Here is a 20,000-nt window from a genome sequence, read left to right as displayed (position 1 = left end):
TGGCAGAGAGAGAGAGAGAGAGAAAGAGAGAGACTCCTCCAAGTATGCTGCATCTTTCAAGTAACTCCGTCCGTTGCTGTTTTGAGAACATCTCCCAGTTTTTTTTAGCCAAAAATGAAAACATACTCAAGCCCCTTTGCAGTCTGTTTTCAATATATTGTTTAAGAAATGTTCTGTTTTTTCTTCAGTTTCACTTTTATTTGTTTGATAGAAATGGCATAGTAACACTGCCAAATATGAGGAGTCATCTGAGGATAACAGAGAGCAAGTAAGAAAACACCAACTGAGCCATTCTCATAAGGGCATAACTCTGGGTACTAGCTGAAGAAAATATAATGGCATACCTTGCCATTTAACTTTGCAGAGAAATGTTTGCTTTTGGCTGTTAAAAGCCACCTTTTCCGTTTAACCAAGATTGACTTACTGATATATTAATGACCATCCAGAACAAATGTTTTTGGGGTCATATTCAGGCCTTATGTGTAATGCGGTAATCTGATAGTGAGTCACCACTTGAGCTTTTGCTTTAAAGCAGTTGCTCTACAAAAGCCTTTCAAGTAGTGGAAGGTCTGAAGATGATAAAACAATTTATTTAGAAAATGGGAATGAAATTGGGAAGTGTGGGAAAATAATTAACTCTGCTGGGCACAACCTATTAATCTGCTATGCTGTTCTATTTTTGCACTCTTGCTCAGAAAACCAGTCATATAAATCTCTGAATGTCTTGTACATGAGACAGCAACAGCATTGGGGCAATTGCAATAGCCAAGATTTTCATTTAATTCATAACTCCTGTGACCTATGGTACACACAGAATCCACTATGGATGAGCAAAGAGTGAGACTAGTGGAAGTTAATAGAAAAAAAAAGTGGTCTTCAAAAGTCTTCGATGCTCTTAGAGACAGAAAATATTTGGTTTGCAAGTGGTGTGGTGTTTATTTACCATGAACAACATGGCTTGTAAATGTTTCAAACCAAATGGAACTAAGTTTAAAATCAAAAATGTGCTCCATTCAACAAAAATTCAGGCTTGGTAATGATTGCAGTGATTGGCTACTTCTGTTGTCCGACTAGTAAAGACTGACAGGGAGGTGTGCTCTTTGATTTGAATACATTTAGGGACCATCTCAATTGGTCATATATTGCACTGGTGCATTTTTTGTCCTGCAAATAAGCATTGATCAAAAAAGGTTGAATTGGGGGGTGGGGGTTGTAAGCAGTATTGAAGATATAGTGAAACCATTTATTATTTTAATAATCTGCTCCTCTGTGGTATTGTCATATGTAGAAAGGCATGGCTTGCATACCTTTCATTTGCATAGGCTCAAGCCAGCACAGTTATCTACTCTGCTATGATGCAAACATTGATAAATATATGTGTTGTGCTTACTTATTATTTAATTTTCGCTAATTGACAATCTGATATGACCAATGTGACTCAGTTGTGCAAAAGTAGTTGTTAGGAGAATGCATTTTAGCAGGGTAGCCTATTGTTAATAAACACCACTAATATATTTGTTGGTTACTTTATATAATTCACACATAATTTAGGATTATAATTTCTCAAATTTTGCCAAACAACAAAATGTAATATGCTACTTATATGTTAAAAACACACACTAATATTTTCACTTTATTGCTCATGTGCGTTATTGATGCAGCATCGCTCTTTGACGACGAGCCCTAACAGCCTGCAGCAGAGCGCTTCAAACGGACCTCTCGTGTCGAGGATCTCATTACTCTACAGTAGTGACTCTGCCTCTCTGGACTACGGGTGTGGAGCTGCATGCAGGAATATTCATTTTCAGGCATCTCTTTTGGGCAATGAAATTCATACAGTGAACGTAAAGACAAAAAAGCCCAACATGACGGTGGATTTTGAAGAATGTATCAAAGATTCACCCAGATTCAGGTAATTAGCTTGTATTGAACTGTATGGTGTGCTAGGAGTTACGCTTGTTGAGCTCATAGATTTACTGTGTAAATTACATCTCCTTCAAAATAACTGAAATGTTTACAAGTGTGCATATTTTGAATGGCATTGTCCTATAACGTTATGATTTAATATTGTGTTTTGACAGTAGTGTTTCGTGGTCGAGACAGTGGTTGAAATTGTGCATAACTGGATAGTCTTCCACTGAAAGTCAGGAATTTCAGTAGCAGCATGTCAAGTTATTCTGTTGCTACACTTAGGCCTACTGACAGTTCATGTGGATTTGTGGCTTAAGTGAATCCACTGTTTTTTGTTAATCTGACATTCTGGTCGAAAGTGTGGCAATGGCTGTGGTCACTTTTTTTTTTTTTAGCTTGTCATTCATTTGTTGCAGAGTGTGGTCAGTCCAAATGGTTTTTTTTTGGTGTTTGAATTGATGAATTACTGTGAAATCAAGCCTAGCATTTAGTTGTGTGTGCATTAACATGTGATTCTCGTGAATTTGTTCACTTGAAACTGTAATATATTGTAGAATTATACACACATACACGCCAACTCACTCACGCACACACTGTCATGAAATACTGTAGCAATTAACCGTTTTATGACGGCGACTGCAATGCAACTGTTGGTAGGCCTACTGTAGGCTGTTTATCCTTAGGCCATGCGCACCTTTCATCCACATTCCAATTCATGGTCTGAAAAACCAAATGCCTTAAATCCAGCTAAATCTATGACTTTATTGTATGGGTAATTAATGAACAACACCAGCCTGTAGGTAATGAAATGGTTGCCTAAACAGTGTTATAATGCACTGTGATTGTGTACAAGGTTCCATCATGTTTACAAGAGAAATCAAATTTAATCTGTTCTGGTTTTATTGGAGATATTTTTTTGGGCTCCCACTGTTGACTTCAAGGCAGCGCTGCCTGGAAGGCGCTAGGGTTAGTCAAGAGTTATGGTTAGGGTTACAGTTAGGGTTAGGGTTAGTTGCCTTAAAGTTAGCGCTGGCAACGTTGTCCGGAAATCGATGGTAGGGGCCTAAAAGACTATCAAGCTTCAGCAAGGGTTCTAGTCTACTCACTTTTGGAGGCCACTTACAGAGATAGCCACTTTGGTAACCCAAATAACTAATCTGTGATGGGGAGTCATCCTCTTTGATCTTATGATGCTGATGTTACATGATTCTGGACAGTGGACTGGAAAACACTGTGTTTGTGAGGATGTATGTAGTACGAACATTTTCCAGAACTTTTTTGAGGATTCATTTCCTTCCACGTCATGCTGGGGTGGAATGGTTCATGCTGGTGTACAACATGGTCAGAGGTGACAGTGGACAGCAGGATGCTCATCCTAGTAGGGGTGAGAGAAGTGCCACTGGAAAAGGAACCAGAACAATGCATGTTTCGTCATCATATTAGTCTTTCACTCTCTTGGACTCTTCCTCCCATATGTGTGTGTGTGTGTGTGTGTGTGTGTGTGTGTGTGTGTGTGTGTGTGTGTGTGTGTGTGTGTGCGTGTGTGTGTGTGTGTGTGTGTGTGTGTGTGTGACAAATAGAAGATATCACCAGTATAGTTTACAACCTCACAAAGTAATACATTACCACTCATGGAGCTCTTTGAAGTCACGCAGCTCGACTCAGCACATAAATACACTAACATATGTGTTATTCTTTCATTCTCCGTTGGACTTATTTTATTACTTGGCCGGTGACTGGATGTGAATGCGTAACTTGAAATACTGGGCAGAAAAAAAAAAGTCAACTTCCTTCCTATCCTATGCGAGGGCTCTCCTGACAATAAGCCCAGCGAGCGTTCAGTCACTTCAGACAGCCGAGGCAGAACATGGGGTCGCAGGCATGCTTCATGTCCCACGCACAGCCTCCTGCTCTTGCTGTGCTGTGCGCATAGCAGCAGAGGTTAGATAAACAGTGAAAGCATTCCTTTACACCCACATCCCTTCCTCGCCATCGGCTTCCATTACGAGCGAAAAGGGAGGTGTATCTGAACTATGTCTGTTGTCTGTTATGCATGTCTGTGTGCGTGTGTGTGTGTGTGTGTGTGTGTGTGTGTGTGTGTCAGTGTGTGTGTGTGTGTGTGTGTGTGTGTGTGTGTGAGTGTGTGTGTGTGTGTGTGTGTGTGTGTGTGTACAATCACTGTTCTCTAACAGATCAAACCTCCACTCCAAATCAAAGACTTCCAGATTTGGCGGCAGCACCTTAATGACTGCCATCTGTGCTGGTGAGTCAGGTTGAAGGCTAAAGCTCTCTGTGAAAGTGCTCTCCCCATGGTTGTGTGTGTGTGGAAGGAGAAAGCTTGGAGTCACCAGTCTTGTCTGGCCCATTAACCTCTTCGTCGTCTTTTCGCTTTTGTGAGCATCCCTCTGTCGCTGTCTTCCAGTCCTGTAAGTAAGTAAGTTCACTGCAGCAGTGTGTCTGCCTGTCTGTCTGCTCTGGTCTGGAAAGCAGATTAGTTTAGGTCACGGGAGAGAGATGTAGACACTGCATGTAGTTGCATCATGAGCTAAGTCTTGATGCCTAATTTGTTTTTCGTGGAATGCTTCTATTATTTTTTTTCTGTCTTTGAAAGTCTTTGAAAATGTGGAATTGTGCACAACGCCTGTGCAAAGTGTTCTCACTCCAGGCAGTGTACAATTTCTTCTTTCGTGCAGGTCGGAACAGCAGAGGTGTTGCATAACATCGTTTGGAGGTGGCTGGGAACCAGCCCTGGAACTTGCAGGACTTGGTACTGGAGTGGTTCACTGATTCCATTTCCTTGTCTGATGCATCAAACGTGCTTAACTTCCTGCACGTGTTTTAACATGCAAGGAGTTGGATTAAGGTCTGGCTGCATGTTGGCCTGCTTCTTTCCCTTTCTCTCCCGTCTCCCTAGTCTTTCTGCTTCCTTTGGTTTCTTTACACCCTTCACAACTAGTCAACTGCCACAACTTGATTTATGCCTCCATGATCCTCAGAGGTTTCCTTCATAGCTGTTTTTGACTCATTCTCTGGGCTGTGGAAGCCGCAGGAGTCGTTTAGATTTATGGAGTTTTCAGATTTAGAGACGATTATACATTAAAAAAGAATGCTGATGTCTCACATCATCATGTATAAAGATACACTGCCTCATGTTTTGGTTAGTTTGTGGTTTAGACAGTTACTGTACTTAGATGTAGTCAGCATATTCCTCATAACGTCTCATTCAGAGAGTGTTAAGGTTCTGCTGAATGCTTGGTGTTTGCATGATGGGCCTAAATACTCTGACGAGTAACAAATTGTGATACAGGATTCCTTGTGAAAATATTGACAGATACTCTACAAATTCATGTCATCATGAAGATAGATACTTAGTAAGTAAGCAACTACATTTCAACATGGTTTTTCTGTAAAATAACCAGATTATTTCAAAGAAACAGGCCATATACCTGCCTACAAGCATGGCTAAAATCAATCAGATTATTTTATGTCGTCTGGCAAATGATGGCACTTGTGATTTTTCATCTTGGTGAGAGGTGAGGTAGTTGTGAAGAAAACAGCTCAACAGGGTCACAAATATCTACTACTACCACTGCTGAAGACAGAGACCGTTGGACTGTCTGATACGGTCGCTCAACAAATTTTTTTTTTCAGAATAGCGGATCTGTGTCACCCATTTGTGAATCTTAAAATGTAACAGTGAGCATGTACCCAAAGGAAAGCTAACTGAAATCGACATCACCAGATCTCATGACTCTGCGCTAAAAGATAGCAGCACTCAAAGCATGCATAAGCCACCTGAGTAAATATTTCCTCTCTGCTGCAGCATTTGCCCAGCAGTGTGTTGATAAAAAGAACATTTCTGTCATTTCATTTCAGGGATGTAATTTAATTTCAATAGAGATAAGTTAGTTGAAGTTCAATTTTATGTCTTGCTGAAACAGCATCACTGCCTTGTCAAGCATGTATGTCATGGCTAGAGGGAATTTGCACTGAACCTGCACTGAACAGTTGTCTGCTTTGGCAGCTAGGAAGGCAAATCATTGCGTGCCAAATTTGGAAATTAATTAAAGTGTGTTGACAAGACAGAGTTTAGAGAAGGTGTCTATACAATGTCTTACAATTGAAAGAAAACACTAAATGAAACAAGACTCTTCTTTGTCATAGCTAATGCACTGTATATTAGTTCTCAGTACATAATATCAGGAGTGGAATGCCATTACTCAGATGTTATGGCACAGGCTTTGTTTACCGATACATGGAATGTTTCTCCGTTATTGACTTGTTTTCATTTCCCTCTTGCATTAAAGACATCCCTTTCTGGGGATGTGGTATAGGGCACTAATGAGTTCAAGGGAAGCAGCCTCATTTAGCCCAGATGTCCAGTTTGGAATGCCATGTTGAGACTGATTGTCACAGTCTTAGTGGTGAATTCTGTGTCTGTTGAGGGGTGTGAGAAGTAACGATACCGTGGGATTGTTGCACCCCCCTCTCCATGCCTGTTGGGCTGGGCTGCCCCCTAAGTCTGAGTCACATCCCTGAGACTGTCCTCCGCAGCCACACTCTCAGAATGCCCGTATTGTCTCATTCAGCTTCAAGCTGCCACCCTCATGCTGCCTCTTTCATTTCATATCCGCTTGGCTTCGGGCGAACTGGAGGATCGTTCCCGACCCCCCATCTCCCAACAGCTGGCAGATGCGGCAGTGTTCTCCCCTCTCGCCACCGGGCTCGGTGGAGGGGCTTCTGGCGGCCTGCTGTGGGGAAGTGGACAACAAATGGCTGCCCCCTGTGAGCAGCAAGCTCATGAATGAAGGCTTTGCCTCACTGTTGACTCAGAATCAGGTTATTATTATTTGTGGCTAAGTTGGTCAGGCTAGAAAGAGCTGAATGAAAGGGGACCCTCATGAAAGGATCCATGGCTGGGTATCAGCTGACACGGCTCAGTGCATCATGTCCTTATTGGAAGATACAGTCATGGCGTTATAAGAAAATACAGTCATGGCGTTATAAGAAGATACAGTCATAGCATTATAAGATACAACCATGCCGTTGTAAGAAAATACAGTCATGGCGTTATAAGAAAATACAGTCATGGCGTTATAAGAAAATACAGTCATGGCGTTATAAGAAGATACAGTCATGGCGTTGTAAGAAAATACATTCATGGCGTTATAAGAAGATACAGTCATGGAGTTATAAGAAGATACAGTCATGGCGTTTTGAGAAGATTGCAATTCGAAAGCCTGGCATGGCATGGTGGAATAGTCATAATTACCACGTGGATTCCATCATTGTGACGCACTGGTGTCAGAGTTACTTTTAAAAGCATACTCAGTTGGCGTCTGACTGAATAATTATGTTGACATGTTCTCATAGTAATTATAGGGGTCACTGTCCAATTCTAAGCCCATGGTGTATAATGAGAGCAGTCCATTTTAAGGTTTTCAGCCATTGGATGCTCATTCATTTATCTCGCTGAAGGACACTCAGTGAAAATATTGTTTCTCTGTGAGATCCTTGGCTATCTTGAGAAATGTCCTTTCGGTACCTACCAATAAAGGGCCTGGCCGGAGTCCTGTGTGAGATAGTCTGGCCTCAAGCACTTGGCCTGCAGGACAGTGGCTCGGAACAGCACCACTGGAGAGCTCCTTCAGCATCACCACAGAATCACTGTACCATCAGCTTGGGACTTGGTGCTCAATCTGGTCTGTCAGTTCAATGGTCACCTGAAATGATGAGGAGGTTTCCCCTTATCCAGTTGGGACATGGATGTTAGCTCTTATGGTTCGATAGATTTGCAATAATGCATTATCTTCCAGTTCATGCAGAACACAGATTGAGGAGTCTGTTACTCAGGTTATTTTGAGAAGGTTCCTCATGAAGAGGTGCTGTGGCCGCCGCTATGAGCTGGAAGGGATTTCCGCAGCGTGGGCTGGTTGCTTCTGCTCTATTTCATGCTGACCTCTTTCCAGAATCTGTGTCAGTTACCCCCTCTGTAGCTGTACACAAACCTACCAAGCTTCTGACTATATGGTCATCATCTGCCCCCTCCCCCCCATTCCCCTATGATTGGGCTATCAATCTCACCCACTGGGCAGAGAGCAGATGACGGAGGTCCTCGCTACGCTGCCTGTTAACATGCCTTATTGAAGAGCTGCACTGTCATAACAGAACCTCCTGGGGTGTGGCTCAGAAGGTACACATATGATATGTGTAGTCTAATATGCAATAAATGTGTTTTTGTCTCAAAATGCTACAATAGAGGTTTCATACAAACTGCTGTGTTGTACACATTTTGGTCCGCAGTGGAGTCACCTGTGTTGTTTTGAATTCTTGCCACTCAACTAAGGATGTGATGACAGTGGCGCTCAGGTTTAGTTCATCTGTTGAAAGGTGACATGGATCTTGGTGTGTGTGTGTGTGTGTGTGTGTGTGCATGTGTGTGTGTGTGTGTGTGTGTGTGTGTGTGTGTGTGTGTGTGTGGCTTGAGAACACCAGGTGATGAAAATGATGGGGATTAAGTCAGCACTTTTGAATGTGCCATCTAATCTGTGATTAGCCCACATTCACTTTGTACCCAATCACTGAATGCCAAGGTGTGTGTGTGTTTGTGTGTATAACAGAGAGAGTATGAGAAAGTGCATGTGAGCGTGTGTGTGTGTGTGTATGTGTGTGTTTGTGTGTATAAGAGAGAGAGAACGACAGAGTGCATGTGAGCGTGTGTGTGTGTGTGTAAACGGAAGCTATCCTTTGCCTCATAGGGGATTGAGGGTCTTACTATTGTGTTTTATCAAATGGCAATTGATCATTTATTATTGAACCATCAGTATTTTCAATGGGTTCCTAATATATTGCAATACAGTATACGGTAATGGCTTTTAATTGCAGTTAGTTCACTCTGTTAAGTCAAGTGAAGAAGGGAAAAGGCAGCAGATGTATTACATCTTTGGTATTTTTGGTGGAGTGGTCAAAGGGGTCATAGGGACCTGCACTAGTTATCTCAAATACTTCAAATTCAGATTGAATTTAGATCATGGCACAAGCCTAATGTAATCCTCTCTATTCCTGTCATTTCTACCCCAGTTCTTTACCAGGACATAAGACACGAGACCTACAACCAAGCTAGTGCACCCACCAACCCACATGTTGTAGTTTATCGTTTTACTCTCCTTTGAGTATTCATGATCAGATATAGTTTAGCATTATGATATCAGATCAGATATAGTTTAACAGGAGGAGAGTATGGAACTATTCCAGAGCCAAGTTTGAAGTGAATGAAAGTCCTTTCTTTGAATGAACATAATGTGCATAAGTCTTCTCTCATAGCATTGAGACAAGACACACTGCCAGCTCCAGGACTTAGAGTTTCCTCAGTAGCAGTTCAGGGCAGCCGTTGGCGGATCACCTCAAGTTAATTATGGGACAGAAAAGCAGAATAGAACTCAAGTCTGACTGGTGATTCGTGCATTTGCGTGTGGGTGTGGGAAGGGGATGGGCATGTATCATGAAAAGTCAGGTTCAAAAGCAAACACCATGGATGCTTTTTTTGAAAAAAAAAAAAAAAAAAACTGCCTTTTCATGGATGAAGGTCATATGTCCCATTAAGATATCTGCAGCTCATCTGCTCTTTCAGTCTGATTTAAGTAATAACATTACTTAAGTAATAACATTGTTGTCACAGTATCACAGCTACTTAGTCTCCCAAGCCAGTAATGTGTCTAAGATATGGAGTGAGATAGATGTCTGCTACCAGCATTAGGTTGGGCTTTTCTGGAGAATGCAGGCTTCCAGAGTGAAGTCATCCTTAAACTGAGTAAGAGGGGGACTCTTACTGTTTACTGAAAGTTACTTACACAGACAGAGGTGATGTCATCGCTGCTTTTTATGTATGAGGGCCACAACGTGAAGCTTGGCCGTCTTGCTTGTTCCTGTGGTTGAATAGCGAGACGTTTCACACAGGGTAGCACAAAAGGCATAGGCCCCTGCGTCTCAGCCAAAGTCATCTAGTTCTATAGGACATCCTGCAGCATGACAAAGAGGTCTGGGAACAGGGCCAGCCCAAACACAAGCATCAGCAGACGACTAGCGTCAGTGTGCGTGTGTGTATGCATTTTATGAAGCACTACGGAATCTAATTTTAGAACAGTGCAGCACTATTGCTTGTTCTATGAATTTTCTTAAGACAATTACAGAAAGAACAAGAGATTGTTTTCACTTAGTGCTTTGTAAGGTTCCAGTTTTTTATATTGCTGATACACAAGTTTCTTTTGCGCACAGTACAAATTATTCTCATATGTAGAGAACAAACATTGACATTTTCTGGCTTGTTACTAGATGGCAGGACTGGCCCCAACTTATTTTACCATCTCTCTTAATCTTTCTGATAAACTGCATCTGAACCAAACTACCTTTTCTGTTTTGACATGCTATATTGAATGTATGTAATCTGAATGCAGCATCAGGTTTGAACTTGATAAAGCAATTTATTTGGCACTGACGATTGGAGAAAACCCACTGTCCTTAATCATGTGAATCTTGTTCCACAAACCATTCACTAAAAAAAGGTTGATAGGGAAGGTTGCTGTAGTAGCCTTATTTCAACCTTGTAAGATTATCAGTAAACAGACAGAAGTACAGCTCACTGATGAGATGTGGTAACTGAAGACACACATTTTCCATGCTGTCTAGTGGCTTGATGGAATGATGTTTAGGCTAATTGATATAGACTGGACACCATAGACTGGTATTTAGTATTGGTATTTGGATACCATAGACTGGTATTTAGTATTACTACAGTAGGTGGACATAAATTCAATGATAAAGTAAGCCTTGTGGCCTATGCATCAAGTGTCTAAACACACATACACACACACACACACACACACAGACACTTTTCCTTTTTGCCTTGAAACATTTCTGTAAACAAAGGCTGTGAGCTCATGCCATATCCTCCAGATGATGGCAGTTCAGGAAGAGCTGAAGGAGAACCGGTGTTTTCTGGTAACTGCAGCAGTCCTTTGCCTCTTCCTGTGGAGAGACTGACCTCCCTGGTAACTGCAGCAGTCCTTTGCCTCTTCCTGTGGAGAGACTGACCTCCCTGACACAGTTTACGCATTAGAGCAGTCTTTCCCATCATAATCTCAAAAACACACGCCGGCACGATTAGTGTTTTCGAAGCACAACTGACATGTCAGCCAGAATGACACTCGAGTGGGATTATGCAGGCCTGAGCGCCATGGATGCTCTTGCTTGGCTGACCTATAACAGAGCCGCTAAGACGGCCTTGTCGGCCACATGATGCCAGGGGAACAGGCAGCTCATTTATGCCAGCCTGAATCCCACATCAGTCAGAGAGCACACAAACAGACAGCCTTGTGCTCCACTAGAATTAACCACACATGAGGACTTTGTGAAACAAAAACAGCTTGAAAGAATGTCCATTAACTGCAGTCAGATCACTGTTTCTATCTCTCCATATAGTTTTCTTTTTATCAAATACTAATTTAAAAGGCTTTATTGGCATGATTAACAAGACATCCATATTTCCAAAGCAATCAAAAAATTTATGAGGGGCATGGGGAATAAGAAATCTAAGTATATATTATATGATGAACACGTTTACCGTTAGATAATGCTAGAGTCGCTCAGGTTATGACACAAATATATTTTGCTGCCAAAGCAGCTGATGGTCCCTCTACTGAGAGGATGGTGATTTTTGCCAAGCCCTTCAGACAGGTTTGTCTCTTTATGTTTTGTTTATAGTCCTGTCGTACAGAACGGATGAGTGAATGGATGGCGATTCCAAAATGCTTTGGAAAAGTTTTGCTTTTCTTTCTATTTCTCTGACTATTCATGATCATGGTCATTCTAGCACCATATAAAAAAAATTTGGTTCCACAACCACATTTCTATCATCATCCTCTATTCTACAGATTTGCCAACTAACTATTCTCTTCTTCATATTCATCCATTTTGGGGTAGGCTTGGGGAAAGCACACTATCCCATTTCTGTCAGCAGATCAGGGGTGCTGGGCTGCATCTGTCTCTTGGCCACATCCGTGTTTTCTAGGCCATCAGAAGAGACAGTGCAAGAGTGACTGCTAGCCTCTGGTGCAGTGGAGGAGGAGCACAAGGCTTACTCAGCCCTCTCTCTCTCTCTCTCTCTCTCTCTCTCTCTCCATCTCTCTCTCTCCATCTCTCTCTCTCCATCTCCATCTCTCTCTCCATCTTTCTCTCCATCTCTCTCTCGCTCTCCATCTCCATCTCTCTCTCCATCTCTCTCTCTCTCTCCATCTCTCTCTCTCTCCATCTCTCTCTCTCTCTCCATCTCTCTCTCTCTCCATCTCTCTCTCTCTCTCCATCTCTCTCTCTCTCCATCTCTCCATCTCTCTCTCTCTCTGCCGCTCCTCTTCTTCCCCCTCCAGCTCTTTGCCTCCCAGGGGGTCCGTAGGATGCAGCATCCGTGGGCTCCCCGAATGACTCATCTGTCAGCGGGTGTTACTGTACATTACTGGAGATGGCCTGCTGCGCGCGGGCTCTTTATTGGTCCCGCTGAGAGCGTGCCGCTGAGCTGCGCTAGCGGTGGGCGCGTTAGCCACCATCTCTGAGCTCTTGCCGCTCTGTCACTTTATTGGTCCCGCTGAGAGCGTGCCGCTGAGCTGCGCTAGCGGTGGGCGCGTTAGCCACCATCTCTGAGCTCTTGCCGCTCTGTCACTTTATTGGTCCCGCTGAGAGCGTGCTGCTGAGCTGCGCTAGCGGTGGGCGCGTTAGCCACCATCTCTGAGCTCTTGCCGCTCTGTCACTTTATTGGTCCCGCTGAGAGCGTGCTGCTGAGCTGCGCTAGCGGTGGGCGCGTTAGCCACCATCTCTGAGCTCTTGCCGCTCCGTCACTGGAAAGAAGAAAGAGCCCCAGCGAGGACGGTGTCAGATGGCCAGCACATGAGCGCCAGGATGGGCGTTGGACGCATCATTTGAACAGAAAGCCTCGGGTGTGTGCGTGTGTGTGTGCGCGTCTGTGTGCGTGTGTGTGTGTGTGTGTGTGTGTGTGTGAGTCAGGTCTGGCCTTGGGAAAGTTTGAGATTTGCAGATGGACCAGAACAGGGGGATGCATTGGTTGGGCCAGAGTGGAGGAGAGCTTGTGAGGAACAGATTCAGCTGGCTGGCTGGATTCAACGGAAAGGAATGAAACGACTCCCTTGCCGATGCTGACCATAGCACTCGGAACACCGCTTCTCCATTAGGGAGGAAAGAGTGAGAGAAACAGAGAGAGGAACGAAGAGAAACAAAACGGAGAGAAAGGGAGTTGGGAATTTTCCAGGTGTGTAAACATGGCCCACCCACCAGTGTCTGGATGTCCCCCTCTCCACATTTATCACCCCGCAGATTCATGGACTGAGCAAAAGGAGGGGGGATTCCCCACTGAACTGGACAGCAAACACCACACCCACCAAATGACAGCACCACAGGCAGATAGAACTAATGCTATTCAACTTCAAAGCTTGCATGAAGTCCCAGAGAACGTCTGTCTAACAGTGGGACATGGAATTGGAGGCAGCCTGAGCCAAGTTAGCTGTTTAGTGTGTAGCCAGTGCAAAGTCCACAAGTCCCATCCAACCAAACAGATCACTCTCTGATCAGTTGGAATGTGCCTGCCTCTGCCAACCTCACATGGAAGTCCTCATGTTGATTTGTCCCTCTGGATCTCATTCTCCTCGTTTTATTTCTCAACAAAAACAAGGAAGGATCAGCTGTTTTCCGGGATTAGTCTCTGCTCCATCTCCACCCTAGCCTTTGGTTCACGTCTCCAACATGTTGCAATAAATGACATGTTTTGGTCGCGCTGCTCCGTCCTGCTGAATCACACCTTGGGCTCTGGCCAGGCATCTGGTTTGTATTTGCCGTTTCCCCACCACCTCCTCCCTGGGCTGTTCTCCTGTGGCCTCCTGGGACAGACTGGACCGGGCCAACAAGCAGGAAATGCATCAGGGTCCAACTGTTGGCCCACTGAAATATGAATAAGAGGCTAGGGTTGCCAAACAGGCAAGAAAGGAAGGTGTGGGTTGGAACAGCTGACCCCCACAAAGACAGAGCCACCGCCATCTGCCTCAGTGTTGTAGAATTATGTTTGTAGGTTCTCCTTGAGTAGGTTGTCCTTATTCTCAACATCGGTAATTCTTGCCTGTGTGAGGACATCTTCATGGAGAATCTGATGGTTGACCTCTGATCACACAGCCCAAATCTCAAGCATGTAAATTCATGAATAAACTTCCTACCTTTAAACCAACATTTGAACTTAATTTGCTCTCCTTAAAATCCTAGATAAAAAGGAAGTCGCTACCACCTCTCAAAAAAGTAGGTCGTCGTCTCCTTCTTGGACTCACATATGGCATGGTGCCAACTCCCACCTTCACTGAAGATGCTTTTGTGAATTATGGATCTTTTTTTCTGTTTCCCTCATGCTGCTTCTGTTGTCACTTCAGGAGAGTCTGTGGTTTGTGTTTAGAGTCAATGAGGCGTGACTATTTCCTTCCCTCACTGCTGTCTGTTTGCACACCGCCGCGTTACCTTATCCCTGGAGACAGAATAGAGAGAGAAATCATGGCAGGCATTGTTCAGTAGATTTGGGAGAGGAGAGTGGGAAAGTTTTTGTTGCATTGTGTATCAATAAAACGAAATTAACTTCTAGTTTTTTTTCCCAAGATAATGGGGGAAATAATAGACCCTCATTCCAGGCCAGCTGGGAAAAACAATGCAAGTTTAATATAACAAATGATCTGGCGAGTTTCTAGTTTAGCCTGTGAGAAGCTCTGTCTGTATACTTTGTGTTCTTTCTCCTCTTAAAAGTGTGTGTTCTGCCAGTGTGTTTTATTCTGGTCAGATACTTTCAAACACATCGGGCCCTGGGTCTGTTGGGCCTGTTGGATCTGGAGCTGGTACTGAGCTGGACCTTATGAGGCCCCTGGCTGAGAGGCCGGAGTTGATCCACTGGACTGTGACCCAGGTTTGGGATATCAGCAGTAGCCTGTTGACAGAGAGACATGTGAATGACTGGTTGCCTGTGACGTCAGTAGCCCATCAGTGAAGGCAATGCTGAGGAAACACCTGGTGGAAAGAGGAAAGAGACAAGCATGACTTGTCACCTTCCACTCGTAGTGCTCCTGTCTGTTCCTAGACTGTTTAGTTTTGCTATCTATGATTTATACTGCAGTTGTTTAGACAGTATCCGGTATCCTGTTAGTTGTCTATGACATTTGAAGATTTAACAAAGTTAGTCATGCATTTACTGGGGTTCTTGGAATTCTGAAGGGCTTGGCCTTCAGTATCGTCTGGATATATAAGATTAATGAGGCATTGCTTATTAACCCATATGAACTCCACTGCATCTCAAAGAGCATAGACAGGAAGGAAGTGAAGGCTGTACATTATATGTCTGGTATGTCTTTGTCATGCATTCTGCACAGCAAGTGCTGCCCACAAAAATGTGCTCTCTCTCTCCAAGCCTAGCCAGACCGACAGTGAACTGGACACCAATGAATTCTTTTATTTGGGTTTGCTGTTTTCTCTCATAGTTTCCATCATAAGTGAAATGTCATATTGGTGGGCTCGGGCACTGCAGCCAGAGGTTTGGCCTCCCCTCTGCTCTCCTCTCCCCCTGCTAATGCCCCCCCCCCTCCCAGCCCTGCACTGCTGAATGAAGCTTGAGCCAGCTACGTCTCTGAGTCTCTTTGTCTTCGGCCCAACAATGCATCATTGTGTGGGCCCATTCTTATGGCCAATCTTTTTTTTTTCTCTGCCCTGATCTCTACACTGCCAGATTGAGTGTGTGTGTGTGTGTGTGTGTGTGTGTGTGTGTGTGTGTGTGTGTGTGTGTGTGTGTGTGTGTGTGTGTGTGTGTGTGTGTGTGTGTGTGTGCACGTGCACATGCGTGTGTGTGTTTGTATTTTGTGAGTTCCCACCTCCCCGTGCTGCATATCCATTGACATTTTTGCACGTCTGAGTCACAGCAGACCACCCTGCGCTAATATAAACCTGACGGACCAGCCAAGACATCTCATATCCTGACCTCCCCCTGCCCCCTCCCTCCACTCATCTCTGTGTCTGAAGGCCCACTGAGCGGCGGACTCTAATCGCAGCCTCATGTTAATATCACAGCCTCTCCTGGACTTTCTACATGATCCGTGTAAATCTGCTATTCATGGAGATTTTCAAGATAAAAAATCAGTTCTCGGTTGACAGGTGTCTTGACAGTTTCATCTAAGCAAAGATATGGGGTGAAGTATTTTATGTGAGGCTATACTTCCTAAACAGTCATTTTAGCTACATTTATAAAATAGCAAACCCACTAAAGCTGATAAGGATTTGAATTGGTTCCAGAAGTTACAAGCTTTCCACAATAGTCTGTGAATTCACATTCCAGCTGTAATGGCCATTATATCTTTTCTTGTTAACAAGCAGAATGTGTGACCGCCATAGTCTGAGAGGAAGCAGAAACAGAGGGTCAGTGAGCAGGGCGCCACTCATCAAAGGGCCGTCATAAAAGAATGCCCTTAAAGGGTTAAGCGCATGTCAGTCTCCCCTCATGGCAGGCCTTTGTTGCCCTGCTGTGTGTGCTGTCTGAAGTGCCATTTTCCCCACAGGGGCCATGGCCTAATTGCGAGGCCCTAACCAGAGACTGGGGGGTGCGAATGGATTCAGTGCACACGCCCAGCTGGTCATCCCATAATTGCCGCTCATATTAATCCCCCTCCTCCTGCCCCTACACCTCCACCCTCAGTGACCATGTCGAGCTGCTCAATTCATGCATTATCAATAAGCCTCTTTATACAGTAACTCGCTAATGCTAGTAATGTCGGTAATGTTTTTATTATTACAGACAGCTGTAATTAACATCCATAATTGGCACATCTCCTCTCTGGTGGCACTAGCTAGCATGGGGTCACTCCCAGGTTTTAGGTTGTAGAGTAAAGGAAAGTTATTGAAGCTCACACGCCAAACCCAGGGATAATGCCATCTGCCACGTCTTTGGAGCTAATCTTCTGTCAGACAACACACACGTCTGTATTTACTGGACCTGGCTTGGGCTAATGAGGCCAGCACGCTACGCTAATTGAGCATCTGTTGGGTAGCAGTGAGCATCCTAAACACTAGGCTAGGCTAAGGAGATTTTTTGAGATTTTTTTTTTTTTCAATGTTTGTCCATAAAGTCATGTCTGCAATCAGTGCGCTGTGTTGTAACATCGATCCTCTGAATTTTCTGTTGTGCATTAGAGGCGGCAGGTCCTGTGGAGTAGACCTCGACCAGATGGGATGGCTTCAGAGTCATTAATTATTTACAGGGAACACTATTGATGGTGTTATTTACAGAGGTACGGTCTTGTGTAATCTAGGTACATGCTGGCTTTGTGAGCTGGATCTGTTTGTGTAGAACTGTGCTCTTTGAAACCTCAGCAACCACACAAAGCCAAGGGCACAGGAAGTCCAGCAACAACTGATATAACGTTTAGCGTAGCATTCAACCGATACGCAGAGCATCAGGTGCATGAAACTTACACTGGATTTGTCAATCATTGGCCATCTCTTTGACCACATATCTGCGCCTGTTATCTAATCCTACAAATCCCAACTCAGCACAGTTCCTAGTGTCAGTTGAGACATGATTGATGGTCGGCGTAGCCAGGTGGTCAGTCCGTGATCCTGTGTTAAGACGGCATTACACCTCTCTGGTCACAATATAACATATTACTGTGACTTAAGGAACTTTTGGTGAGATGGAGTCTAAGGTTTTCATCATATCAGTGTCAGGATGTCACATGTACAGTATCTAAGGGGATGCGACAGCCAGTGAATTAGAATGAAATAAAAAGGAACTGTGAAAGACCCCCCACCAGCCCCTTCCTCATCGCTCCACAGGGAGCTTAACACGGATGTCCTCCCGCCACATGCACCCAAATCCCAGTGGATGCGAGGATAAGCCTCTGGGGGCTGCCTCCCGCCACCAATCCTCCGAGTTTAGCCCCCGCAGTAGAACTTGCAGGCTCTGCTTACAATCTAACCCTGCCTCCCAAGCGCTGGCCATCAGCCTATGTTGACACTGGGAGATATTCACATAGTTGCAAAAATAACAAACTGAAAAAAGGAAAATAGCGAGTAACAATGAGTCTCTTTGTGAAGAATAAAGATTGTTGGAGAACTTCAGGTACTTGAGGGCCAAAAACTTGGAGAGAGGCATTTTATGTAATTTCCCAAAATATCTGAGACTATGTGCCAACTGCTAGGAGAGAGGGGAGAGTTCTAGAGAGACATTGGTTTGAAAACTGCCTGTCTAACATGTTTGAGAGAAAATAAGGCTCAGATGGAGTATCCCTGATGTTAGTTGACCTTGAAGCCATGCAAACAAAACAAGCTGGATCGGGAGAAAACAACTCAAATGCTATGAAGTAGATACTAACAATGTTATGGTCAGTAGGTTACCACAAATATCCCGTATTTCATTCCGGTTTATTGTGTAAATAATCCATGAGCACACGGTCATGAAGTTGATTTCTGTACGACATGTTCTGCAGTGCCACTACACTGTGATATGCATTTTGACAAGACTTGCAACCCGCCTAGTCCTCCTTCCCCAGGCTCTGCGTGTTTGGATGTATGTGAGGGACATATAAGGTGACCATGGCATCCCACTGACCGCGTCTCTTTTAGTCGCCTCGTGCCACGTGCGTGACCTCTGTGAGCTCTGAGAGTGGGTTAGGCCAGCTGCTTGCTCCGCAGGGGTCAGGTCATCCTCCCGGGGTTAAAGCCTGAGTGACCCAGGCAGACTGCGAGTGTGTGTGTGTGCGGTGCTGAAAGCACTTTATGATGTGGTTTTAATGGGTGCATAGCCTGTGTTATAGACCCATACATCATTCACGATCGTGGAATGTGAATTGAGTGAGTCCTAGTGGTCACAATCAGGAAATCAAAGTCCCTTTGTCTTTCTGCTGTTTGACTGAAAGCAGCAATAACTTATTTATTTTTCACTCCCTTAGTTCTGTAAGATACTCTAATGTGAATGCTCTCACTCCCTTAGTTCTTTGAGATACTCTAATGTGAATGTTCTCACTCCCTTAGTTCTCTAAGATACTCTAATGTGAATGTTCTCACTCACAAGGCTACATCCACACTATTCTGTTTTCATTTTAAAATACTTCGTTTGAAATATGCTCTCTGTCCACACACAATTTGTTTGCAATTCCTGAATCTGGAACACCTGGACCCCTGTAGACAGTAGGAAGAACACCTTAAGTGCGGATCACATTCACACAATTGTCAGCACTGTAAAATGCAGAATTGAATTGCACTACAGATGCTACCAAAGACTGGAAGGCCAGTAAAGCTTGTGTTTCGGTCTCCATGTTGCGTTCGCCACTGACAGGCTAGTAATGGAAGTTGAAGATCCAATCAAGAAGGGAACATGGGTGTCTACATCATCGTTTTTAGATGTTTCTGGTTTCACTGTCTACAATAAAACCCAAACGCAGAGTTTTCAAATGAATACGGGGTCGATACTCTGCTGTGAATGTTCTCGTCTACACTAATGCGAGTAGAACTGCACTGCATGTCTAGAAGTCGAGATAGATGGCAGTGAGTCAGGCGGCATTTAATCAAATGATAGTAAAGATCAAGATTTCACCAAATGTTATGTAACTTACTTAACATGTTCAAAACTGCGTTCAAAAACACATTTAATGAAAGAGTTGGAAAGTTATCATGCAGTCTTGCCTCTAACTTAACTCACTCGATGGTGTTTTATGCCCCCAACGTCGTCTTCTAGGCAGCGCTGCCACCGCTGACTTAAAGGCACCTAATCCTAAACCTAACCCCAACCCTAATCCTAACCCCAACCCTAATCCTAACCTTAACCCAAGCCTAACCTTAGTGCCTTCCAGGCAGCGCTGCGGGCATACGTTGGGGGCATAAAACCCCAAGAAACACTTAACTCAAACTAACACATAGAGCAGCTTTAAGTTGGAGGGATATGGATCTGCTGGGCTTGTTTCAGACAGACATCATGCTGACCCTGGCATTCCTGCCTCTCTGGCATTCAGGCGGGAGGT

General features: G+C 44.1%; 1 protein-coding gene across 1 annotated transcript in view; it reads left to right on the top strand.

The window, feature by feature from the left end:
* The first annotated feature begins 1,763 nt into the window (after positions 1 to 1,763).
* The window catches only part of acap3a (ArfGAP with coiled-coil, ankyrin repeat and PH domains 3a), a 60,859-nt gene continuing 42,622 nt past the window's right edge, over positions 1,764 to 20,000 (top strand). Inside the window, exon 1 of the mRNA XM_076275789.1 lies at positions 1,764 to 1,912. Within this exon, the coding sequence (XP_076131904.1) occupies positions 1,866 to 1,912 (47 nt within the window). The 5' untranslated portion in view covers positions 1,764 to 1,865. The remainder of the gene's footprint in view (positions 1,913 to 20,000) is intronic.

This window comes from Alosa pseudoharengus, unplaced genomic scaffold, assembly GCF_046254945.1.
Source record: "Alosa pseudoharengus isolate Yale_2024_CS ecotype anadromous, Long Island Sound unplaced genomic scaffold, YU_APseudo_1.1 YU_APseudo_1.1_scf_9, whole genome shotgun sequence".
Lineage (NCBI taxonomy): Eukaryota > Metazoa > Chordata > Actinopteri > Clupeiformes > Clupeidae > Alosa > Alosa pseudoharengus.
This window is presented reverse-complemented; position numbering and strand designations above follow the sequence as displayed.